The sequence below is a fragment of the Petaurus breviceps genome, unplaced genomic scaffold, assembly GCF_028583685.1.
Source record: "Petaurus breviceps papuanus isolate PSGF00001 unplaced genomic scaffold, PetGlider_PUasm1.0 90630, whole genome shotgun sequence".
In the NCBI taxonomy this organism is placed as follows: Eukaryota; Metazoa; Chordata; class Mammalia; order Diprotodontia; family Petauridae; genus Petaurus; species Petaurus breviceps.
This window is the reverse complement of record NW_027187291.1, coordinates 2,680,678-2,708,063: the sequence shown is the minus strand read 5'-3', so window position 1 is coordinate 2,708,063 and position 27,386 is coordinate 2,680,678. Positions and strand designations below refer to the sequence as shown.

Sequence of the window (27,386 nt, the reverse complement as noted above, 5' to 3'; positions counted from 1 at the left end):
TTAATTGACTTGCCTAAGATCATGTTGGGAGTAAAGGCAGAATCAGAATCCATTTAAACACAGGTCATCTGACTCCAGATCCAGTGAGACTGAAGGGATAGGAAAAGGAATAGATTTCAGTTAAAGTTGAGAAGTCCAGTAACCTCTATGAAATCTGTATTGCTTTTAAAAAAGTTCAAAATTCAAGAGTAGACCCATGTGCCAGTTATTATATAAAGAAATAACAATAGAAGGCAGACTTTTTCTATAGGAAATTCTCAACTAATGCTTGTGAAAACTCAATTATATGTAGTTGAGATAACAACTAGAAACTACTTAGAAGTATACTCAGAAGTACAGGAAGGAGTTGGTCCATGGGTGAAGTTCAGTAAAGCATTAAAATAGCTTTGCTAGAAAGCATTAGAACAGCATGCCAAAGACTACTACTTTAGCTGACTTCTTTTACTTAATGCACCTGATACCTTTGACATAGGTTTTGTTTTACTTTTAACTGCTCTAGTGTCATCAATCCCAAATCTGGAAGTTTATGATTACTAGCATAGAGTTTGGCATATTTTGATAAGGTAGGACTTATATTTTTTAATCAGGAAATGTTGCTTGTACAGAATACCCACAGCTGCAATTTAATGTGTTCATTGGTTTTTGTCTTTTTGTCACCTCAGGAGAGAAACCTTTTATCTGTGAAATCTGTGGCAAAAGTTTCACCAGCCGCCCAAACATGAAGAGGCACCGCAGAACTCACACAGGCGAGAAACCCTATCCATGTGATGTGTGTGGCCAGCGGTTTCGCTTCTCCAACATGCTCAAGGCTCACAAGGAGAAGTGTTTTAGGGTTACCAGCCCTGTGAACATCCCACCTGCTGTCCAGATCCCACTTACAACTTCCCCAGCCACCCCAGTTCCTTCCATTGTGAACACACCCACAACCCCTACCCCACCAATCAATATGAATCCAGTAAGCACTCTTCCCCCACGACCCATCCCTCATTCCTTTTCACACCTTCACATTCACCCACATCATCCTCATCACCTCCCCATCCCTCCAGTCCCTCACTTACCCCCACCTCCAGCTCTCTTTAAGAGTGAGCCTTTAAATCACAGAGGCCAGAGTGAGGACAACTTTCTGCGACACCTGGCAGAGAAGAACAGTTCAGCACAACATCATTAACAAATATCTTCTTCAGTCTATTGTCCCTTGGGTGTGTACCCACTTGAGAGTTTGCAGAGTGGGAGTTGCTGAGCTTGTCTATAGCTCTATCCCACTCCCTCTTAAGCCTCCAGCAAAAGAGCCTTGTCATTGGCTTGGTGTACCAGCAAATCCAAGTGAATGAATGAGAAGACCACCTTTGGCTCATAGAGAAGGATCATCGTAACCAGGGGAGCCAATGGAACTAAAGCCCAATATGCTTTTTACTCATGACTTTTATAAATTTCAAATATTGAGACTTGTGTAATTTTATAATTTCATATCAGCTGATGAGGTATGCTTGCTTTTATATCCTGGACTTCTCCTCAAAGAGGGGACAGGCCTGGTTTCCTTTTACTAATCGGAAAGGCTGTGAGATTAATCCAGAGCATTAATTGTATCACTGTGTATTGTAACAAATTCTTTTCAGCTTTTGGTGCCAGCAACAAAGGTGGGCTGGCTACGTATCACAGTATATCAAGCATTATAGAGAAAGACAAAAATTTCTTGTTTGTGTAGCTCTCTCCTAACGCACTCTTTATTTTACTACAGAAATTATTTTAGAGTTTTTGTATAGACCTCTTTAGTAGTTACCTGTTTCTAAAATGAAATGTATTTCAATAAGCGGTGTAATTTTTTTCAGTGTAGCTGGACCTATGTTGTAAAATAGAAAAATTTTTATAATCATCAAAATGTGATTCTTAAAGATGCATATAGCTTCTATAGTTAAAAGTTATCCTTACATCCGTACTACTCAAAGGTGCTTCAGAGACTAAATGTATCTGAGAAGGTCTCCAGGCCAGATTGCTGCAAAATTATGTTTTGCTTTCAGAACCTGGTATAAGTTATTTAGTAGTTTTAAAATCTCCACTTCCCACCCAAGTGTCTCTTAGGCTCACTGAACATGCTCCTTTACCTTAGGTGGAGTATTATATGAAATGTTTTGAAAAGAAATGGGTCTCTTTCCAAGGAAAACACCAATGAGCACACACGTTTTGAAAACATGACAAGAGTTTCTCACCACCTAGAAAAGGGCAGGGAGTGGAGGTTGTCTCATATCAGTTATGTCTGTTCCTCATTCTCATTAGGAACAGTGTTCATGTTTAACTTTTATGATATGACTAATTTGAGGCTCATATCACGTGCTGCTTGTTTTCAGGTTGCTTTCTTTTTCTGGAGTTGTTAGGAGAAGGAAAATTTCTAAACACGAATCACAAACATGATGATGCTGATAGAGGCTGAAGAGACATTTAGATGAGAACATAAGCTGGTCATATGATTGAAAATGTCTTTTATCACTGGATATATCCACAACTTGGAGCTTTTCTAACGCATAACATAATAGCAAGGGAAAACTCGTAAGACTTCACTGTCCTATTCTAAGCAAACATTTCTTAATTGGCCAATTTGAACAATTGGTAGGGATAGCATACCTCTAATACTTTCAGCCTAGTAACTTTTCAGAGATTGAGATAGTCTAGGAAGAGTCAGCAGTTATTATAGGGAATGGTTCAGCAGAAGGCCTTGCACATTGGTTATATTCAGCTGCTAAATGGCTCTTCTACTTTTTCTCTTACATTTTAATTTTTTTCATAATTATAAAAATAATTTTATTGACAAAATCTTCCAGAATGTTTTGTTACAATTACAATTAAGACATTTGTGGAATTAAAAAAAAAAAAACAAAACCTCACCCTTCAATTTTTTCTAATTATGCCATTTAAAAAAACTCAATTAATATGGCTATAGCAAGTGGACTTGGAATAAGGAATACCTAAATTCCAATATAGTCTCACACTTGACACTTACTAGCTTTGTGACACTGGGCAAGTCACTTAACCCCAACTGCCTCACAAAACAACAACAACAAAACCCACCCCCAAAGCCCCCCCCCCCAACAAAGCCCCCTCAATTGCTAGTATATGTGTTATTTTCCACTTATGATTTCAAATGCTATTTTATAGTAATACTAAGATTACAGGGACCCAGAGAAAAGAAGGCAGAATAAGAAAAGAAAATTTAATTCTGAATTTCCAACAGGGTAGAAAAATGTTCAACTTCATTTACATGGAAATATTTTAAAATAATAGTAGTGATAAAGTAACCTGCAAGAATAGGTTGACTTCTTTCAGTGTTTCAAGAACCTCCTGCTTTGCTTGTTCTTTAATCTCACATTTATATTCTTCTATTTGACTTTGTTCTAGTATAGTGATTTCCAACTGACTCTTAAGAGTCAGTTCTTCTTCTTCCAATTGTCTTTTATTCTGTATCAACTGGTCATTTTTTTTTTGCAACATTCTTACAGAAAATAACTCTTCTTGAAGACTTTGATTAATTGAGTCCAATTGTTTACATTTTGAAGGTGATGCTTCTAGCTTTTATGTAAGGTCTTCAATTTTACGTTTCATTTGATCTGTTTCCTTCTGTAGCTGTTTATTTGCTTCTTCAAAATCATTTTGATAAAGTGATGTACCCTCTGAAGAAAATTCAGTTGTGGACTGTTTTTCAAGGGAATCAGCAAGTTCTTGTTGAAACTTTCTTTCTGCAGCCTGAGAAGTCTGAGTCATTTTGGAAGCAGATGCTCTAATTTCTTTCTGCTTCCAAAGAGGATTATTAAGAATTCTGGTTTGCAAAGCTCTGGCACTTTGCTCCTGAGAAGTGTGTCTTTCAATAGCATTTTGTTGTTCTTCAACTGTGGTCAGTTCAAAGTTCAGAATTCTGCGGCTGAATTCAAGTTGCCATCTTCTTTACGATATTGTTCCTTTATTCTCCTTAATTTTTCTCTAAGATTTTCAAACAGTATTTCTACGGGCACTGGCATTACTTCCTCTTGCTTCAGTGAAAACCTGAGGTTACAGAGCTCTCTGTTCCACTCTGTCTTTTGATGCACTAACTGGGATTTCATTTCTCTTATTTCTGACAAGTCTTCCTTCAGTTCAGTAATCTTATTTTCTAAACTCTTCACTTTTCTCTCAAGTGGTGTTTGATGTTCTTTTTAAAATTCTTCTGATTGTTCCTTCCTAAGAATTTCATCCTGAATTGCTAAAAGGCTAATAGCATCTTCTTTACCTTCTTTTTGTAGAGGGAGCTGTGGTTCACCTTGCTTCTGGGGGACTGGTTTTTCTTTTTGAATCACAACACCAAACTCAGTCTCAGGGTCACTTCCAGCTCCAGCTGTTTCTTCTGCCTTTAAAGCACTCTTTCCAATCTCTGTGGAGACTGACAGATTTTTTAGCCATTGGCAATGACTGTCATGGATACTTCTATCAAATTTCAAATGATTAGAACTTCTGTAAATCACATGTTCCTGAGATGTACTGACAGAATCCCAATGAAATGCATCTTGAGAATCTTACACTCAAAATCTTGTGGAAGTTAATGTTGAAATCTTTTTTTCATGGGTGTAGTGGTTTACCCTGCTTCTGGGGAACTGGCTTTTCTTCTTGAATCAAAACCCTCAACTCAGTCTCAGGGTCATTTCCAGCTCCAACTGGTTCTTCTGCTTTTACAGGACTCTTTCCAATCTCTGTGGAGACTGACTGATTTTTGGTCATCGGCAATGACTGACGTGGATACTTCTGATCAAATTTCAGATGCTTAGAACTTCTGGAACTCACATGCTCCTGAGATGTACTGGCAGAATCCCAATGATATGCATATGGTATTAACAGTGCGAAGAGCATATTCCTCAGCTCTGAATCCAAATGAATCTTGGAGAGAGAGATCATAATATTATATTGAAGAAGACAACTGACTACCGTGTTTCCCCGATAATAAGACCTATCCCGAAAATAAGCCCTCCCCTTACTGTGTAAGATTCCTCTAAAATAAGCCCTCCCCTGAAAATAAGCCCTATTGAGATTGCTACTGTAGTGAAGGTGATCCCCTGCGCTACACGCTACATTACAGTACCCCCTGTATGCACTGTCCCCCCCCCGTTGAAACGCATGCCGCGCTCCTAGCTGCATCCAATCAGAGCTGCAGCAGTGAGCGCATCATCCTGTTCTTCCCCAGTGATTTGCTTATTGAATAAAGGTACATTTTTTTGTTCACATGTACCTGTTTATTAAAATTGCTGTCAATGTTCATTAAAATAAGCCCTCCCCTGAAAATAAGCCCTCTGGTGTTTTTCTGTCCAAAAAAAATTAATAAGACAGCATCTTATTATCAGGGAAACACGGTATGTCTGTTCATTCACCACTGACAGCAAGCGTCATGGCTGTTCTGTACTTGCTATCCACGGCATTCACATTTGCTCCATTCCTTAAGAAAAAATCCACCATATCTTGGTTATTTTGTAAAACTGCAAGCAAACATGGTGTATGTCATTTCTTGTTTCTTGCTTCAATATCCATTGTATGTAGAAGCAGCTTTGCTGCTATGGTGATGTTCCATCTAGTGGCAGCATAGTGAAGTGTAGTGTTGTCAAGGGTGTCCTTAAGATTAGGGTCTGCACCATGTTCAAGCAGGATAGTTCCTCCTGCGGACACTGTACTGCCTTCATTAAAGGTGTTTCAAATTCCTTGTCATGCAGGTCTAGTAGGCATTTTCTCTCTACTAAGAGAGACACGACATCTGGATATCCTTGAGCACAGGCCAGGTGTAGAGATGTCCTTCCAGTCCTGGCTGGAGAAGAACTTGAGATTAGCAGTGTTTCCAGTATCAGGGAATGATAAAAATGAAGAGGTTACCCATAAAGAGGGTTTTAGGGTTGCTCTGGAGATGCTAAAATACCAACATGCCAGGTCCTGCCAAGTGAATTCGAACTCAAGTCTTCTCTCAGCCAAAGAAAAGTAAATTTTATTAAAAGTTCACTTGTATTGGTAAGCCTGTGCTAGGTCATTCTATGGCGCTCTCACCTCCAATTTAATTTAAATAGAACTGACTCTTAACATTAAACTTAAAAATTGGTGTTCCCACACCTCAGAGAATTGAGATTTGGCTATCATTGTCTTCTTTTGTTTTGTGTTTTCTCTCAAAATTCCCCAATGTTTCTTTGCTTTCTCCCATATTTTCAAATAACTGCCTGTACCCAGTACCCCAACATTTGAAGGTTCTTTTTTTTTTTTCCAAATGTACAGTTATGTTAGAGATTCTCTTCTGGCTCATGGGCTTTATGTTATTACCTAAAACTGAGGGTTAAAGTCCCTGTTTTAAAACACCCCATTCTTTTCTATTAGCTTCCTGTTCCAATCTTCTTACCTTTGTCTGTCTGCTATGATTAGCAAAGGAAGCTTTTGGAATGGAGGATAAAAGGCATCTCTGACTACCTTTGCTTCCTGTTTTATGTGTAAGCCTTAAAAATTTGAGACAGTTTTAAAGAATTCTTTCTCTTGATTTTTAAAGCTTCCAGTACACAAGCCAGTAAGGAAAGCTAGGTCCTTGTTTAAGATAAAAGGACTTTTATCCTTAGTGGCTGCTCTCTCATAAACTCCTTGCATTATTGCCATACTTTTTGTCTACATTTTTTGGTGTAGACATGCCACAATTTTATGGTCAAACCTGTTAAAAATGCTTTGTTTTATTATTAAAAATGTACCTCTTTTAAATTATATCTTACTTTGTTCTAAACATCTTTACAGTATTAGGCAGCCATTCTGAATATAATTCAAGACCATTTTGTTGTCCATTTCCTAGGAATACTGTAATGATGCACTGGGAATTTCAGGTGGTCTTACCTGTGATTTGGGAGTTGCAGATCTATATAACCTGTAAGAAAGAACCCACAACCCATGGGAAATCCAGTATTAAGCAGTCACTACCATCCTAAAAAAAAAAAGCTCAAAAAAGAACAACCAAAATTGTCACAAAATATAATGCCTATTGAAAGTTATTGTGGAGCAGCCTTAAAACGTCCCCAATTCTTGTCTAATTTTGTTTTCTGGGTTTTGACTTTACTTGACTGGTATCCATGGTTTTAAGGAAAAGTACTCAGAGAATCTAATGTGTCTTCATAGTTTTCACATTAAAAATTAATCAAGACACATTACAGAATACTTATGAGTGCTTCTGAACACGAGAACTTCAGGATTAAGCCTTAAACAAAGACCTGTGTCAGGTTACCCTAAAAACTCAGGAACTCAGAAAATTTGGTTGCTAGTTTTTACTTCCCTAGTAGGTATGTGGGCATGTCCTTCTCTCCTCTCACCCCACTCAGTCCCACAACCTTGAAAACTGCTTAGAATGATTAACTAGATGTTCATCAGTTTAGAAAGAAGAATATGGAGGAAGAGTTTGGTCTACAGTCTTTTCTTATGCCTTTACATAAGTCTCTAATGGACCTGAAGGCTACATTATGCAGTGTATTTAAGCATTACATTGGTATTAAGTGAGGCTGTTTGTTATTACACAATCTTACTATCTTTAACAGTTCTTTTCCCATTGCTTAAAATATGACCTATTTGAAGATACAAAGACAGTTCTGAGTTAAGGTAGGAGTATACATTTTCTTTGCCTTTTCCCATGACATAAAAACTCAAATAAGAAATTTTAGCCCATAATGTAAAATTGCTGCTTTACCTAGTTGAATCAGGTTAGCTCATATTGAGTGAGGTTTTTTGTTTTTTTGTTTTTTTTGGTTTGAACAATGAAGAGGTAAACATAACCTAAGTCTTATGGCACATAGCTTCACTGCCACATATATATTTATGACTTCATCCGTATAAACTTTTAATGAGAAGGGGAGACTTCCACATAAAACCTTACCATAGTATCAAAAGAAACTTTAGAGAATTAGTGGCATGTCCTTTGTTTGAAGCCTACCATTTTGCATTAACTATGCTTTGGAAATACCTTTCCAAGACTCCCTTTAATTTCGTTGTTCACTTATTGTGTGCCTGGTGTCCTGAAGATGATGTCCTCTGTGGAAAAGATGCTTGCAAATACTGAATTTCCTAATTTCTTCTCCCCTTACCACCTACCTGATTTTAAAAAAAAAGTTTCATATTTGTTGGTTGGATGTTTGTGTTTCGTTTAATTTAATTTTACTGGCAGTTTCTGATTTTTTTAGATGATAACAATTGTAATGAAACTCATTGAAGAAGTATATTTATCCCATTTTGCAAACCCCTGCCAATTTGAAATATAAAGAAGTACAGATACTTTGTAACATCAGACTACTCATGTTAAATTTAGAGATATTTCTGCTTATCTACTATAAGAGGTTATTATACTATGTAAAACAAGTTAGATTTGTGTACTAACAATAAGCATTTTGATACTCTTCTAGATTTATAGTCATGAGAATGTTTGACAAAAGGAGATAAATTGCTTTTAAGAATTCTGCCAATTGTATTTAAGGTCATCTCACTTGGAATTCTGTATATTTTACAATTGGACAAATTGATGTTGTTTTTGCTTTTCCTTTGAAAAACTCACTCCTCCTTTGCTGAACCAGGATTAGAAATCCCATTAAAAAATAAAAGCATTTTTCAGTAATGGAAAGGTCATAGGTTATTAGAGATAGTAACATAATTATGCAATAATAGCTTCTAAGCTAGCCTACTTCTGTCATCTGTAGCATTTACAATAATTAATGATGACCTTCCAACCCTGGATTACTACCTCGATAAAGCAAACCAGAGGTCCTCTCTCCCTTTATTATGGAAGCCATAAAAGTTGCCACGAATATATCCATTTTCATAGTTCCTTACTTTTATACTCTGTAATCCTGACTTTTTATAAACCTTGCAATTAGATCCTTTTGTCGTAGAGGAAAGGCTTTACAAGTTTGGACCAGCATGGAATTTTAGCTCCTTTGGTTTAAATTCAGAGGACTAGGTGAATTCACCAGGTGAATCAAATTCCCCACTTAAGTTAAACCATTTTACCCAGCTGTATGTTTTACTGATGGAAGACTAGCTTTTTCCTCCCTTTCCTGTCTTTTAAGTTATGGAAACCATTTGTAGAATGGAATTCTACTTTGTTGCTCTATTGATTAATTAATAATTGGTGTCATCAAATCACCTCTTGAGTTGTTTCATTTTCTTAAGTTACATAAGTAAATGCAAACCTACATTTTCTTAACTTCCATCATTGCAGCTTAAGCCCTCTCTCATTCTTGAGTGCCTTGAAGAAACCAGCATTCCTGGAAATTTTTCTCCCTGGTTTAGATCCTACCTCTGCTTCATTTTCCTTGAGTGTTAGATTTTGTCTTTAGTCCATTTGGTTCTTCAAAAACTAGTAAGAGCCTCAGACAGAAAGTTTGAACATAATGTCTGAATGAGTTCTCTTCCCTAATTTTCCAAGTTTTACAGTAGCAGATGATTATATATTAGTTATACCGTTAGACACTCATCTCTGGTCTCTTCAGTAACAAAAGGTTTGGTCCTATTTCTTGACTTCTAACATTTGCTTCCTTAACGAGGAAAATTAAATTCATGGTATTTCCATGTACAGTTTTTGCTCATCTTGGTCTTCCTGAATTCTTCCCCTTTCACTTAAAGAGGTTGGGCTTCAGTGCTGCTGTTGCTATACAATACCTTTTCTCATTTGTTCTCTCCAAGAATCAGTTTGCAAATTTGTCCAAGACATTTTCTCTTACTCAAATCTAATTCAAAATAATTTCTTAGTTTTTTCAGAAGCCCTTTGGTCTTGACTGTCTAATCTTTCTTCTCCATTTCTGTGATCACCCATCCCAATGACTTCTCTTTGTTTTTCTCTTTGGGATCCTACTCTCAAGGAAGTTCTAACTCCTTTTAAAATTCTTACCTTATCTTCCCCACTACTTCTCTGCCCCTCTGTCTTCCAGGCTTCCCCTTCTTATCCAGGAAACACATCATTTAGCTATTTCTTTTTCTAGTTTTCCCTACAATCAGTCTTTACAGTATAATTGTTACTCAGTATGAAGGCCATTAAACAAAAGCAAGGATTGCTTTATGATCTGCATGTGACATCAGGGTCTGAATTGGTAAAGCTCTTCAACATTGTGCTTTGCTGTCACAGAAGGGGCATAGACCTCTCTTCCTTGTAATTCTTATCCAAAACTGAAAACAAGATCCTTTAAGAAATGATGAAGTGAGATGCATTTTTTTAATTTGTTTGAAAGGAATGCAAACTATTAATCTGAATGTTTTTGCTGTCATCAAAACCTTTGCAACATCTTTTTTAAAGCTGCTGCTATCCCTAAATTCATTTTATTATTGTGAGTAGCCCTTGGACTTTACAAGACTGATTAAGGAGAGAAAAGGGGATATGATGAGGCAGGAAAACCTTTAATTCTTTTTGTCTGAACGCTCTCCCTTCCACTCCCCCTCCCCCCCATGTTACTGATTGGTCAAGGAAAAGATTCATAGGATTTGGAAGTTTAGCTATGCTTTTTTGGAAGGAGACTAGTTTATATACCATGTAATTTTTTCTTCTAAATTAACAAGTTAAGATTTCATTACATCAAAAAAGTTTCTTACATGATTAATTTTCACTTGACTTGTCTATTTTCTTATTAGAACCAAGAGGTTTGGCTTTCTCAAGTGTTTGTTGGCTGACAAGATAGCATTTTTAGCTATTCTCTTCAGCTGTGCCAGGCAGAAAATAGTGATGAACATTTGGAAGAAATAACTGTCAAGAAAATTTGATGATTTGTTCTGTTGCTGAGTAACAAAGTTTTGAAGCAGTCAGCAGAGGGGGCCCTTGTTCTCTGGAGAGACAGCATCACAGCCTACCTCCATACTTGTGAAGACTATCTCTAGTGGGAACCAGATATGGTAAATTATTTACATGGAGGCAAAGAAGTGGTTGAATTTTGATTAACTTTGGAAGATATCTGCTGCTTAATGCTTCTTACCTTTTTAATTAGCTAGAGACAGATTGTGTTGAGGAAGAGAAGTGCTCCTGAATACATCTTTCCCTGGTTATATATCTTTAATGGGGGGGGGGGGGTGAGAGGAAACAACTTACTTAACTAGCGGGATTGAGCTCTCAAATCATGCATAGGGGTCAAGAAACCAAACTGTTTACATTTGAAAATTGGTAGGAAATAATTTATACCGAGAACCTAACTTAGTAGAAATTCTCATTTTCTGCTTGATCATTTGAATCATTCTTGATTTAGATCAAAAGTTTAAATAAGGTAGTATGATTTCAGTGTTTGCTGCTAAGGTTGTACCCTCAAATTATAGGCAGCCTCTGAAAATCTGATCAATGCCTTTCAATCTTCCACATTTAATATGCATGTGCATTTTATCCATCTTTTTGCAGGGGATATATGATTACTGAAAAATCTGTCATTATTCAGCATTACTGTGCTTGCCTACAGGGGAGCAGCAGGATTTTAAAAAAGTCTCTATTATGAAACAGACAACTCTTGTATTATGTAACTTTCTTTGCTTCTATTTCTTCCTGCTTACTTCAGTGTTTACTTATAACTTTGTGTTCTGAAACTTTATTTTCTTTTCTAACTACAATCTCTGCCCCAGTTCCCTTGACATAGGCAGACTGGTAGGGAATGATTTGAAGCCACAAGTCAGGGATGTTTGGGGAGCATGAATTGGGCAGGGTATCCTGACTAGCCTGTTTAATAATGCCCAATAATGAGAGCCAGTCCTTTTCCATATGGGGTGGAAGCTTTTCCTAAAGAGTCCTTATCTGCCGAATGCCAAAGCAAGAAGGCAATCTTGTTTTCTCTTTTCTGCCCCTTTCCTTAACCTCTCCTTTCCACACCACCCCTTACTTGCAGTAGGTGGGAGAATAAGATAGATCATGAAATCATTAACTCTCAGGAGTAGAGCAGGGGTGGGGATATTCTTTGTCATTTTGAATTTAATAGGAAGGAGACTCATCAAGTTTGGCCCCATAGCATGGGATAGGTAGAGTTATACCTCCCCATCTCAGCTCCAAATGGATAACTCTAACACCAGGGTCATCTCCTGTGTCAGACCAAAGGTCCTGAGCCCTGGGATGGCATCTTTAGCAGGCACTCCTTTAGCTTGGAATTCAACCTGGTATTTTGTGCTCTGTTAAGCTAGAGGCAGACAATCTAAAGTAGTAACTATCTTCACCATGACTGGGAGGTTTGTTTAGGCTAAGTGGCAGTATTTCCTCCTGCACATAAACAGGCAACTAAGTACCCAAGGAGAAATACTTAGGTGCATATCATCAGCTAGCTAGTGGAATAAGTGGCATTTGCACCTGAAAGACTAAATCTCAGGTCTCTTTTTACCCAGCCTAATCAAACCCTAAGAAAACCCACCAAGCACAGAGCATTGATTCTATCTACTTGTAACCCCAGTGCTTTACAGAGAAGAGCACTGAATCTGTGATCAGCTTAGAAGCAGATAGGTTAGGTGTAACTTGTTTGCCCTCTTTCTTTTTCCCTGACAGTACATAAATCACTTGCACTTTTCTTTATTTCTTAAGGAAAAAAAAATCCAGTTTGCTTGCCAGGAATCATTGAGCATTAGGTTTACAAAGCTTGTCGTTGAATGTTAAAAACTTGTCCAAAGGAGTTTGGCAAAAATAGAAGCTGCTTGGTCCCTGTTCTTGCCTTCTCAGTCATAAGGATTAGTAAGGCTGTGTAGCTTGCATGCTTATGGCAAGTCCAGAACAGGGCAGCATCCCTCTCCTACCTCTCTGTGGAGATGCAATTGAAGGTCAAATCAGACTTGATGTAGGGCAGGTACCCCTCATGCTGCAGCAAGTTTAAAGGAGTCTTTGAGTTGGGGAGGTGACAAGTAGGACAGGATTTCTGGTCTGGAAAGATCCCCAGGAGTGGCACTTTGCCCCCAGGAATTGTAGCGAAATAGAACTAAGCTCTCCTTTAGCTTTTCCAAACTAGCACAAGCTGTCTAGTTTCCCTGGGGCACTTTTTTCCTGTATCCTGTCAGACCCCTCATTGTATTGATTCTTTCTCTTTGTGTTGACCATACCATAATTATTTTTTTTTTTAGCAATTGAGAATGCACTTTTATTTCAACTCAATCATGATTTTAAACATAAAATTTATAGATTGTTAAAACTACTTTTTGTGTATGTTTAACCACTCAATGTAGCATTGTATATTTTATTCTTGTGAGACTTTGGTACAAGGTGTGCCGCTTCACGATATTTCCGAGATGCTGGGCCTTTGGATGTGTACGGTAACCAACCTAATGCTAATGTTCAAAGTAAAAGAAGTAGCCATATCTCTTGCACCTGTGTCTTTCTTTCCTCACTGTTCCTGAAGGGAGAATCCATTTCCTCCCTTACCTTTGAGTTATATATAAGGAACCATTTAGAGGTCTGATTACCTTATGTGATAACAGTCACTGTGAAAATGTCTTTAAGTGATGGTAATGAATTGCAGTGAGCCATCCACACAAGCTAGTCCAGTGACACATTTTGTAGGCCAATGCCCAGGGTTATAATGGGTTTTTTTATAATAAGGTAATGCAAAGCCACTATCAATCAATACTTGGCCTCATTGGCCAACTCTGCTAACTGAGCCTTAAATGAGGCAGGAAACTGAAAAGTGTCTCTAGAAATTGCCATTTGGCTCCTGAACCAATTTAAAGAAAAATTTGGACTTGGAAAACAGTTTGAAAACTGCATTCAATGGAAAGTCAGAATTTGGGTGGGCATCCCTCACTCCCTGAAAAAAAAAAATCCAAAACACCTTTCCTCCTTTGGTGGACTTTCTTGTCCTCAGAGCTTCTACTCTGATTTACTGCTTTGAGTTCTACTGCTGCTAGGGAATCAACTTCCCAAGGACCAAGGAGTTCTCTCCCATTCACTGCTGCTGTTGCTGTTGGGTAGGACCCAGTGAAGCTTTCCCTTTGTTTAACTCAAGCTCCAGCAGACAAATGAGTGTTCTCCTATAGCCCAAACACAGAAATCACATGCTTCTACACCAGCAATATCAAACTCAAGTAGAAGCAGGGACTGCTAATTGACACACAAGGGCTGCATATTAACAGTTTTAAAATGTAATGTTATCCATGTTATATTGCATTTTTATTTATTTTGTTAAATGTTTACTAGTGAAATCTGATTCTAGCCAGTTGGAATGTTTGACACCTCTGTTCTACAACCATTCTGCATCAGATTGAACAAGCATTTATTGAGTGCCTACTATGTACAAGGGGCAGCTAGGTGGTACAGTGGACCAAGTGCCAGCCCTGTAGTTAGGAGGGCCTGCGTTCAGATTTTACCTCAGATATTTACTAGCTGTGTGTCCATGGGAAAATCGCTAAAACTTGTTTGCTTGCAACTTCAAAACAAGGAAAAGGAAATAAACCACTCTATTATCTTTGCCAAGAAAACCCCAAAATGGGGTCCTGGAGAGTCAGACTCAACTGAAATGACTCAACAATAGCTATGTACAAGGCATTAGATCTAAAAAGACATGGGGGCGGCCAGGTGGCACAGTGAATAAGAGCGCCGGCCCCAGAGTCAGGAGACCCAGGATCAGTTCCAGTCTCAGATACTTGGCACCCACACAAAAATAACTAATTGTGTAACCTTGAGCAAATTACTTAACCCCAATTGCTTAAATAAATAGACATGAAAATTAAGAACTTAGATTCTAATGATTTGCTATAAACATTGGCATATAATTAATTTATAATTATCTGATCTTATTCATTCACAAATATCAATTATCACATGATGGCCATACATGAACATAATTCACATTTAGAAAAAAAATACATAGCACTGAAGTTGTGTCATACAAACTCAGCTTACTCTTGCTTTTTTTGCTCCAGTTGTTGATGACCCCTACCTTAAAGGTATCTTCTTTGTTTCCTCTTTAAATCCTTAAAGAAACTGGGTCCTCCACATTTCCTCCAAAGACATTTTATACAGTGGTTTCATTTGCAGTTTATGTAGTCCTCTACTAACAAGTCAGTTGGGGCATGCATGCTCTATTGTTGCTTAATTATTACACCTTGGTTTTGAAAGCCCCAAATTCAACCCTGGAGATTCAATTCTTTACATGCTATTTTGATACGAGTCACTAGCCATTTTTATATTCTGGTCAAAAATTACCAGTGTTTTAAAGTTTATTTGTCTACTGTTACTATTACTTGTGGTCTGCTTACTATGACTGAGGGGAAGGGAAAGAGGTCCTTGTGCTCACTCCATGCTTCAACAGTTCAACCACTCCTGATCTCTTCAGCATCCAGAAGATTGGCCTACTCATCTGTGTTCTGAAGCATCCTTCAATTTCTCACATCAGGAAGTACCCAGTCCCAGACCTCTGCCCTCTTCTCTCAACCCCTGTATCACTTTTGCACTTCCCTTTCTCTTTTGCAACTCAGTTGTCCTCACCATTTGTTCCATTCTAATTATGCTACTCTGATCCTTCAAGATGTTACATACAGGACAGGGATTTGGTGTCTCTAGTGCAGCTTTCTATGATTTTGTCCATGGGCTTAAAGCCCTCTTTGTTTTTGATTTTTTGTGACTAGGGGAAAGTACTAGAGGAAAGTACATCCAGAGCTCAGAAGGCATTGGGTTTTCATGCAATTGAACCTACTGGTGCCCTATAAAATATAAATGCAAATGGGGGTAATTTGTATTTTACAATTTTATAGATGACAGGAATGCTAATCACAGGCGCTGATTGAGTGGGTACAGTATAAAGAAATCCTGATGATTCTTTGGCTGAGAAGCCAGGCTAGCAAACAGTTTTTTTTTTCTTTGATGGGGGGGTTCCCTTTAAAAGTAAACATATGTATACATCCTTGTAGCCCCTCATTTGTGAAGTGATCCAGGCAAGCCTTCAGAGAGATCAAAAGTAGTGATTTGATATACCAGCTGGTCAGAATAACGAGAGAAGTCCCCCGGTGTCAGGAATATTGAACTTAAAAAAAAAAAAAAAGATAGTTGGGATTCATCTAGACAAAATTACTTTGTTTTCAATTGTGGCTTTATGAAAGTCAGTTATGGGACTAGATGAACTACTATAAATAGAGATCTTGATTTCATAGCTGGGGAACTTCAGGGAATGGGGGTGGTACTGAGCACAGGCAAGAGAAGACCTGTGATTGTGTAGTGACATGATTGCTGGTTAAAATCCAGAGGTCTCAGATTTAGGAAAATATTGGCATAGAGCAATAGTTTATAAAAAGAGCACAATGTTTGTACCCACATGGCCTTTGGGACTGGATGGCAAATAATGTCCTCAACAATCCTAGACCACAGAGTAGTACACACCCTGGAAAGTTACAAAATTAAAAGTTGAATCAGGAGCTAGTTACAAATTAAGACTCTCTATTTACCTTCCTTTTCCCTAAGGAATCACTGTCTTTCTGCCCCAGTCACCCCCTAAAGGAAGATGAATGGAGCTATGTGTCTTGGGAAAACAAGGCATGTTTGGGTTGGGCCTTTTAAAACCAACACCCACTGTCCTAAATTAGAGAACAGGGCAGAATTCTGGCTTCTTCCTTATTTTGTAATCCAATTTTGGGGGAAGAGTGTTAATTCAGGGCAAAACTCTAGGAAACCAGTTCAAAAAGCTCATTCTAGAAACTACCCAACCTCCTTCAGGTCCCTGAGCTCCTGGTGGACCTCAAGGACTTCGCTTTGAAGAGATGCCTGCTGAATTGAACTGAAACAGGGCTCAGGTAATGAATGACACTACCCTTTGGAAAGAATTGTGCATAGTGCTCCTAATTTCAGCAAAATGTATTGGCCCTGACTTCACTTAAGGGTAGCACATTGTCAGGACTATATAGCTCTATTGCTGTCACCCTGTCCTTTGTACACATTCTCTCACCCTTAATACTGCCTAGCATAGTACCACTTCTCTGTCCCTGTTGAACACCAGCAATCCACCCAGGGGAATTTCTAGTCAATCCCCTGCTGTTTGTATTATAGTCCAGAGATTCCCAAAGTGGTCAATACCACCCCCTGTGGGATGGTGGAACGATGATGGGGGAGGGGGGGAAACAGTAGTGGCCTCAGCTGCAATTGGCGGGGATGGAGGTGGGGGAGCGTTAAATAAAATAAGAGGACAGTGGAAGTATAAGGAAAGAAGAGAAGAGAATTTTGAAAAACCATTCATACATGTTTCATTCATTGTATAACAGTTAAAATCATAGTGATTACATTATTTTCCAAATAAATAGAAAATGCAAGTCATAACCCATCAGTGGTCGAGTAAGCACATATCACTTTGTCAGAAGTTCAGCATACGTGGGCAGGAAATTCGTGTGGTGACTTATTTATAATACAATACTATACTGTTACATGATGCAATATTGCATCATCAGAATTTAAGTGCAGGAAAAAACCCATACATTTACAATAAATTATGAAATTCAAGATGCATCATTTTAAAAATATATTTTTTGAAATGATGCAAATTTGAAGAAAAAAAGACTTCAATGAGTTAAAGAAAGTAGACTTCCAGGGGGATGCTGAGTAATTTTTTTAAAGGGGCAGTAGGCCAAATAAGTTAGGAAACCTCTATTGTAGACAGAGAGTAAAGATGGCCCTTTGGGCCCAAAATCATAGGATCATGCAGATATAAAGCTGGAGACAGAGCCCAAGAGGTCATCTGGTTTAACTCCCTCGTTTTTACAGATGGAGATGCTGAGATCCTTAAGTAATTTACCCAAAGCTGCATAACTAAAGTGGCTAAGCTAGCATTTAAACTCCTCAGCCAGTGTTCTGGAGCCAGGCAGAATCTCCCTGCTGTTCCTCTCTCCCCATTGTATGCCATGCTGGTCCGACTCCCTTTTCTCAAATCCCTCCACATCATTAGTTTAGAAAGGTTTGAAGACCTGATGTCAATCTTTCTTATCTGAGGACTTTTTATTTCATCCTTGCTGAGGATTATAAGCAATTTAGGTGGCCAGGCTAATGGAAGGGGAGCAGTGGAAATCCCAAGGAACCAATAACTCTAAAGAGCAGGTAATCCAAAATTCATTTCCCTTTGAAGTAAATTTTTATACAAGTGGATATTTGCAAACTTCCCTTCTTAATTAGGTTTGCCTCATATTAAAATGTTTTCATTCCCTGAGCACATAGTGACAGATGGCAACAGGAAGGATGGTGCCTCCAAATCCTCCTGGGAGAAAGAACCCACCCATAGCCATTAGAGAGTTAGCTGTGCTCAGCCGTTCTGCACACATGCTGGTGTTTTCTGGTTGTGAGGGGAGTTTTATTAGAAGACTTTTTGTGTCTCTGCCCAGTATAAGTAAGTTGGAACAAGACTCTCTTGTTTCTCCCTCCCTGAGGCAATTGTCCTTAATATTTTGAAGTTTCTAAGTCTTTGTTTTCCAGGTGTGTTTTAGAACTGAGCTTCCTCATCTGAAAAATAAAGGAATTTTCACTAGAAGATCCTTAAGGTCTGTTCTTGCTCTAAATCCTCTGATTTCAGTCTTTTCCTTTATGCTTACCAACTCCCCATAAATGCCTTTGCCTAGCCAACAGGTGTATCAAAGCCAGGCACTGCAGTGGCATACCTGGTATAGAATTTCCTTTTGTAGTGGTTGACTATACTCCTTGGATAGGTGGACATTCAAGGCCAGTTAGTGGGACAATAGCATCTCTTATACCTTGGGCACATGAGAAAGCAATTATGATTGGTGGAGGTTCCCTAATGCCTTCAAGGCTAAAGCAATGCTTTGCACACAGTAGGTGTTTAGTAAGCTATTTAGAGAATGAATGGATGAATGCAACTGTATATCTGAGATGCAAGCAGAATATAAGTATATATGATATTTACCATGCATAATTGACTGGATTCCAAAGTTGAGTAAAGGGGATTTTAAAATTATCTACTGTTTTTAATTCTTTTTAAATAAAATTTTAAAGAAAACTACATATGGTTTCCAATTTTTTGGAGAGAGCACTGAACCTGGCATCAGAAAACCTAGATTTGAGCCCTAACTCTGCCACTTACTGGCTTTGGAAGGTCATTTGACTTGTCTGATCTCACTCAGTTACTTCACCTGGAAAATGGAGAGAATGATACTTGCACTACCCACCTTAAAGGATTGTTATGAGGAAAATGAGGAAACATTGTGTAGTGGATAGAGATCTAGCCTGGGTTCAAGTTCCACTACTGACACATACTGACAGTATGACCCTGGGCTTAACATTTCCAGCAATGCCATGATCATCAGCATGAGTTTCCCATCACTAATACTGATTTCAAACCATCCAAACCTTCTTATCCTCTCTATGAGTCATGTTCATGCTTTTCCATGAATCTTTTATATAAGCTTGATAACCTTAGTGGTTATCATGTCCAATCCATACTCTGATCCCCAACTGACATACCAGACAAGTGATCATGCAGCCTCTGTTTGAAGGCCTTAGAGGGGCAGGGAGTGGGGGCAGCCTAACACCTCTTGAATCAGCCCATGGCACTTTTGGATAAGGATAGGGATTTACTGGTACAGGGAACTCCCTGGTTTAGAAACTTTTATTAAAGCAAGTTGGCATCTTCTCTGCAATTTATAGTTTTCTCAATGCTTAGAGCATTGACAGATTAAATAACTTGCCCAGGGTCCCACAGCTAGTCTGGGTCAAAGGTGGGATTTAAATCCAGTTCATTGTTTACAAGGCTGATTCTTTATCTGCTTTTATCTTTTATCTTTTATTCTAGTCTTGGTTAGTTCCAATTGTTAGAAATTTTTTCCCAATATCAAGCCTAAATTATCCTGGCTTATGTCCTTATCCAAGTCTTTGCTGAAAATTCCAAACAGCTCAAAGCTAAACACAGATCCTTTGGAGCACTCTAGTGAGTACCTCCTGCCATGGTGACATTGAACACAGATTGTCTAAATTGCAGTTTTTAACATTCTGTTTATTGTGTCTGGTTCAGGTTTCTAGAATCAGATAAAAACAAATCTAATCCCACTTCCACATTTACCCTAATTCCATCCTTCAAATCCTTCCCCAATCCTCATGTGACATGGACTCTAGGTGCCCTTTAGCATCCTGGCTGCTTTCCTCTGGACACTCAGCTTTTCACTGTCCTTAAAATATGAAACAAAACACTCCAGAAGAAATCTGACAAGGGCAGAGGATGGTGAGACTATCTCAATCTTATTTCTGGAAGCTGTCCCTTTCTTAATTCAGTCCACTAAAACTCCTAGACATTTTTCAGACCAGTTGCTTTCTGGTCATGCCAACCATCATCTTGTGAAATTGAGTTTTTGTGCCCAAGTGTTAAACTTTACATTTATCTTCTTTGAATTTCATATTATTAGGTTTACTAGAGCACTGTAGACCATCACTATCTTTTTAGCTCCTATCATCTAGTGAGCTAACTCTCCCTCTCAGCTGTCACCTGCAGTTGGGTGAGTATATCATTTATGTCCTTATCCAAGCTTTTGACAAAGATTCCAAACAGCACAAAGCTAAACACAGATCCTTTGGGCCACTCCAGTGAATACCTCCTGCCATGGTGACATTGAACCAAGATTGTCTACTTTTTGAGTCTAGTCATCCAACCAGTTCTGAGTCTAATTTTTATTATCATCCTGTTCACATCTCTCCATCTTCTCAATGATGAAATTCATCAAAATCTTTACTAAAAATCTACTTAAACTATATCTACAGTATTTCTCTCATTTAGCTATTTGGTAATGCTATTTTTTAAAAAATGAAATAAGGTTAGTATAACAATTCCTGTTCTTTGTTCAAAGTCTTGCTGACTCTTTCTAATTCCCCTTTCCCTTCCTAGCTGTTCACCAACCATCTCTTTAAAATAGGCCTGTTACAATAAAATGTTCCCAGGAATCAAAGGCAAGCTCACCAACCTATTGTTGGTGACTCTGTTCTCTTCCATTTTTTTGAGAGCTGGAATATTTGCCCTTGCCTGGTACTTCTCCCATTTCCCCTAGCCTTTCAAATAATACTGACAGTACTAGAGCACAGGCACCAGCTAATCTGAATTCATTGAAGTCAGGAAGGTGCTTTACTGATCTTGTGTACCCATTCCCCTAAAGCCATTTTTGTCCAGTCATTTCCTGGATGAAAGTTATTCTCCTTAGCAGGGAACAGAAATAAAAAATTATTTAAGAAGCTTTGCCTTCTCTCTGGTGTCCGTTATATTATTGTTCTGTTACTCCCAAGCAAAGATCCTCTCCTTCCTTTGATCCTTCTTTTTCTCCTAATATGTCTTTAAAACACACACACACCACACACTCACACACATACACAAACACACACTACACACAAACACACCACACAAGTACACAAACACATACAGCACACACACAAACATAAACACACACCACACACACACTCACTCATACACACAAACACACACACACACACACAACCTCAACTTTTTGTTGTCCCTAGCTTCCTTCAACAGTTTGTTCTGATGTTCATTCTATGTTTGTTACCTGGCCCTCTTTCCATCTTCTGTACATTTCTTTTTAAAATCAGCATTGGTTAGTGAGTTCCCTGCATATCCACATAGGTCTCTTCAGATAAATCATATTTTCCCTCCTCATTGGAGTTGTTTCCCTTTGTGTCTTTAGAATTTCATTTTTTAGCATTTCCTGTCCTTCCTGGGCTAACTTCCCCGTAGTATTTTAGTTGATGAAGCCCTACCTAGTCTTTCCAAATTCTTGGATTTTCTGAAGTCTTGCCATAATGAATGAAAAAGACTTTATGTGGCATCAAGCACCCCAAGCGTCCTCAGGGTTTGCTGCCAACATAGGTTCTTGGATCTACTTTGATAAAGGAAAGCAACTCAAAATGGGTTCACAAGCTTACTTTAATCAGTCAGACATATATCGTTTACCTTGTTCAGGGGAAAAAGGTCAGCACCCTGAACTTCAAAGTATACAGGCAGAATTATCAAGACAGAAACAGATCAAGTAGACAGATTTCCAAACTGTCCAGCCATTACATCCATACCAAATCAACATCTGGGTTTCAACATCTGGGTTTTTCAAAGCCGGGGGGCTCTGGACAACGGCTTCCCAGAATCCAGATCAAATCACAGAACACATCTCAAAGTGAGCCCCCAAACAAAGCTACACATCAGGGCTTATATAGCCTTCTCCTGGCTCAGAGAATGTAACAACCTTATTGACTCACTGGCCAATCAAGAAGTATCTACTGAAAAACAAGCCTCCCACCCCAGGCTCCAGGTGCACTTTAGCCTAGGGGCAGGGAAGATCTTACAAATTTACATTCCCATTACACCTTAGTAAGCCTTTACCATGTGCAGTCACTATGTTAAGTGCTAGGGATATGAATAGAAAAAGAATGACAGTCCCTGGGCTCAAGGAGGTCAAACTCTAATTGGGGAGACTATACATTTAAGAAGGCAGCTAAGTGGCACAGTGCACAAAATGTCAGGCCTGGAGTCTGGAAGATGTCTTCCTGAGTTCAAATCTTGCCTCAGACACTGGGCATCTCACTTAACTGGGCAAGTCGCTTAACCCTGTTTATCTATATTTCATCATCTATAAAATGAAGCAGAAAAGGAAATGGCAAACCACTCCAGTATCTTTGCCAAGAAAACCCCAGGTGGGGTCATGGAGAGTTGGATACAACTGAAAACAGCTGAATGACAGCAACATGCATTTAAGAGAGTTCAGCAGATGGTGAAGCCCATGGTCCTTAGGATGTGTCAGCATGTCTAACGGAAGTGCCTGAGAGTCTGGAGAGATTAACAGAAGATCAGCTGAGGAAGCCCAGAAAACCTTAGGATGTAGCGGCAGGGCAGATGATAAGTCCTGGTAGTTGTCTCCCCAGAAGGAATATAGTCAGTGAATCTCATCTCATCTTGCCATTCTGAATTGTCATGTTGTACTTCCTGCTTTGAAGAAGTTGGGTTATCTTCCAGCTTAAAGGAGGGGCAAAGGTGCTTCCCTAGCTTCAGCTTTTCCCTCATGGAGTCCCTGGAATTTCCTCTCTTCAATTCCAAAATCTAGGAGGGAGTGGTCATCTCTATGATGTTTCCTTCATTTACTTCTGCCTCAGCAACCAGTTCTTCTCTGTTAAGAATCAGATCCAGAAAAGAATTTATTTTTTTATTTTTTTAAAAGCAATTGGGGTTAAGTAACTTGCTCAAGGTTACATGGCCAGTTATTTCTGGGTGTGATGCTAAGTATCTGAGCCTGGATTCGATCCCCAGGTCATCCCGACACTAGGGCCGGTGCTCTTACTCGCTGAGCCACCTGGCTGCCCCTCAGAATAGAATTTATTATTTTTGGTTCTTCGGCCTTATTTTTAGGTCTTTTTTGAAGGGGGGAAGGCAGGGCAATTGGGGTTAAGTGACTTGCCCAAGGTCACACAGCTAGGAGGTATTAAGTGTCTGAGGCTGGATTTGAACTCAGGTCCTCCTGACTCCAGGGCTGGTGCCCTATTCACTGTGCCACCTAGCTGCCATCTCCCATTCTGTTTCACAGAAGAAAGGGAGGCTTCTTGGCCTGGTAGGAGCTGTAGGAGGTCATCTAGTCTGTTCCTCAGTCTTAGAGTGGTGCCTAATTTACTTCAGAGACAACTGTCAGATCTCTCCTGTCCCTAAATTCTTTGGGTCAGTCTCTAAGCCAGTTTTCTGATTCATATTCCATTGAACACAGGCAAACAAGGAGAATTCCAGCCAAATTCCCTGAGGAGTAGATTGGAGGGTGGTGAGGGAAGGAGAGCACTTTGGCCAGACTTGTCCCTCCATTCTCCCACCCTCCCCTCTCTATTCGGCTGGTAGAAGACATTGTGAGCTTCAAAGGAGCCTAAGGATTTTAGATTGGGATGGGAACCAGTCCTGACCTTCTGCTGGAGTCTCTGCCAGATGCTCAAATGAACATGGGTTCTAAACCGGTCTTATTTATAGATGAGTTATAGGACATGACTAATTTTCCTCAGCCAATTCGAACACTTCGGGTCAATGTCACTCTTTTTACTGCAACTATATTTCTCACTTAATCTAATATTTTGATTGGTAAAATTGTTTTTCGATTTTTATTACTTTAGTTGGTGGGGCAACTTTCTTTATTCAGCCAACTCTACTTTTACATTTAGTTTGATTTTTCAAGATGAAGTCCTCAGCAGAACCATATTTTCAGTATTTACTCTGAAAGATTAGTTCCCCAGTTTTAACTGGATTCACTTTAAGGGGCCTTTTCAGTGGTTCCCAGGTAAGAACTTCTTGTATTATGTTTATCTGTGTATATGCTGGAATTCCTATCCTGGCTTCCAGTAGAATGAAAGCTCCCTCAGGCCTGGCACTGTCTTTTTTTTTTTTTTCTGTTTATACCCCTCCTCCCAGCACTCTGTATAGTGTGGGTGCTTAATATTTGTTTTGAATTGAAGCTATTTCAGACTTCATCCTAGTCAAGGACTTCCTTTTAAAGAGGAGGCAGCTGAGGAAGGGGTATTGGTTTGGGGTGGTGGTGGTGGAATTGAACACAGTTGGAATTTAAACCCAGGTCCTTCTCATACATCGCTCTTAACACACACCACTAGTGACATGTTTCTTCTAGCTGCTGCGGAGGGTGGAGCCGGGGAGAAGGCCAGATGGACACTTTTTGATGGCCGAGAACGGGAGGATTAGAGATTTAGCTCTTTGAGATCATCTAGTCCAAAGGAGGAAACTGAGGTCCAGAAATTTAAAGGCCTCCTGGAGCGGGAGGTGGGGGGATGGGTGTGTGTGTGTGTATGTGTGTGTGTGTGAGTGTGTGTGCTGATGCTGAACTGCATCTCAAAGGGAAATGCACGCAATTGAGCAAGAACCCTAGGACAAGGCGCCACTAGCTGGCCTCGGGGGAGGTTGTGCAGCCCTAGCAGACACTAGGCTCTGCACAGAGTGCCCGTGTGTGTGTGTGTGTGTGTGTGTGTGTGTGTGTGTGCGAAAAGTGTGTGACAGGAGTCCTCTCATCCTGCGCTATGTCAGCTTAACTCCGGACTCTGGGCCCATGCCTCCAAGTCCACAAAACTAACAAAATGAGGAAAGGGGAGAGAAATATGGACTTGGACTTGGGAGCCCCCACTTTTGCTTCGTAGAGTTAAAGAACGCAGCGGGAGATCTTAGTGTCTCTCCGGTTCCTGCATCCCCAGTTCACAAAACAAACTGGGAAGTTGGGCCGGGATGTCCCGGGAGGAGGAGGAGTCGGCAAGTGGGGGGGGCCGAGGCAAGGGGAACAGACACGTTTATAGGGGAAGTAGGAGTGGCTATGGAAACTGTTGTTGGCCCGGAGAGCCTCACGGGTGTGTGCCTTTGAAATTGTTGGAGACTTTCACTTCTCTCTTCCTACTTCGGTCTAAATGTTTGTCGGGTTTTGCGACTGGGCTCCTAGGCTTTGTCGTCAGATGTATCTCCCGGGACTATGTTCGTGGCACTCCCTCTTTTGTCTCTCTGCAAGGCTGGGTTGGTAGTAGGGGAGCCTGTAATGGACCAATGGGTCTGAGTCACCTGCTGTCAGTCATTAATAAGACCTGTTTTTGTGGGGTGCGCTTAGTCTACCATAGATTTTCATAGTAACTCGCACACTACCTTCCACTTATGGGATCATAGGAAAGTTTAGTACTGGAAAAGAGACCTTAAGTGGACCTCTAATCCAACCCTTCTCAAGTTTACAGATGAGGAGCCCACCACCCAGAGAGGCTGTGACTTGACTTGTCCCACAAGTAGTACTAAGTCTTCAGTGAGTTGATCGCTGTTATATGCTGCCTGGATAATTTTCCCATTTCACAGAGAATAGTCTAATGTGGATCCAGGGACCTGGGTCCAGTAGCTAGTTCCAGCTGCTCACTTAGCTGTGTGACTAAGTCTATCCAAGTGTATAAAGTATATGTATATGGAAAGGCTGGTTTTATTTGTTGTTGTTGTTGGTTTTTTTTTTTGCTAAATTTTGTATAAAAAATTAATGAGAAAACGCTGTAACTGCTTCTTGGCTTTCTATTTTGAGGAAGTATAACTGGTGGGGAGAACTTAACCCGCTCCCACTTGACAAATGGGAGAACGAAGTTACAGAGAGGTTTGTCACCAGCAAAGTAGACATCGAACCAAGGGTCCTGTACCTTGTTTAGACAACTTGTTTAGATAGTTTAGACAACTATCAAGTTTTTGGAGATCCTTCAAGCTCTGACCCTCTATAAAAAAAATAAACAAATCACACTTTCAAGTATTATAGTGAGGGAGATAGGTGTCTATTATCCCTTTTAAAAGCCAAACTCTCTGGCGGCTAGGTGGTGCAGTGAATAGAGCAATAGAGCACAGGTCCTGGAGTCAGGAGGACCTGAGTTCAAATGCAGCCTCAAACACTTAACACTTACTAGGGGTGTGACTTTGGGCAAGTCATTTAACCCCAGTTGCCCCTCCAAAAAAAAACAGGCCAAACCCAAAGGTGAAGCTCAAGTGTATCAGAGATTTGTCATCAAGGTGATGTTAACTGGGCGCTTCTCATTGCTTTGTTGTTGTTCAGTTGTGTCTGATTCTTCATGACCCCCATGGACCATATCATCCATGAGATTTTCTTGGCAAAGATATTGGAGTGGTCTGCCATTTCCATTCATCATTGTTATGACTCTGACCTTCCCTGTGGTGCTAATACCCAGAATAAGATGAGTTCCCACCTGGTCAAAGAATTAATGAATTTCATAGGATTATAGACATAGGACTGGAAGAGACTTCAGAGAAATGAAGGGATGTTGAACAGCTGTTACGGTAAATCATGGGGCATCTGTGTGATACAGTGGATAAAGGGTTGGGCCTGGAGTCAGGAAGACTCATCTTTCTGAGTTCACATCCAGCTTCACATACTTACTAGCTATGTGACCCTGAGCAAGTCACTAAACTCTGTTTGCCTCAGTTCTCTTATCTGTGAAATGAGCTGGAGAAGGAAAAGGCAAACCATTCCAGTATGTTTGCCAAGAAAATACCAAATGGGGTCAAGATAAATTGGATATGACTGGAAAATGACTGAACATACATGGTAAATCTACTACTTCTTTCTATCTTGTCTTTATCTGCCAATGAATTTCCAAGCCAAAAAGGAAATAACCTTAGAATTCTTTAATAATTTAGTGAATCCATAAACTTGTGTATGGGCAGTCCTTCAACCAGTGTAAATAAAAATCATTCCATGCCTTCTCACCCACCATTTTTATCTTTATCTTCCAATAAATCCTCCAAAGAGAATCTAGTAATGGGAATGTAATGGGAATGTAAATTTAAAGATCTTCCCTGCCCCTAGGCTAAAGTGCACCTGGAGCCTGGGGTGGGAGGCTTGTTTTTCTGTAGATACTTCTTGATTGGCCAGTGAGTCAACAAGGTTGTTACATTCTCTGAGCCAAGAGAAGGCTA

General features: G+C 39.6%; 1 protein-coding gene and 1 pseudogene across 9 annotated transcripts in view; one reads left to right on the top strand and one right to left on the bottom strand.

Annotated features, from left to right (window-relative positions):
• Positions 1 to 13,302, top strand: part of ZNF652 (zinc finger protein 652) — a 122,951-nt gene extending 109,649 nt beyond the window's left edge. For all 9 annotated transcript variants that reach the window (XM_069064381.1, XM_069064374.1, XM_069064375.1 and 6 more), the window contains one exon: positions 663 to 13,302. In XM_069064381.1, coding sequence (XP_068920482.1) covers positions 663 to 1,168 — 506 coding nt within the window. In that variant the 3' untranslated portion in view covers positions 1,169 to 13,302. The remainder of the gene's footprint in view (positions 1 to 662) is intronic.
• LOC138143211 (ankyrin repeat domain-containing protein 7-like) overlaps positions 4,784 to 27,386 on the bottom strand; it is a 62,158-nt pseudogene continuing 39,555 nt past the window's right edge.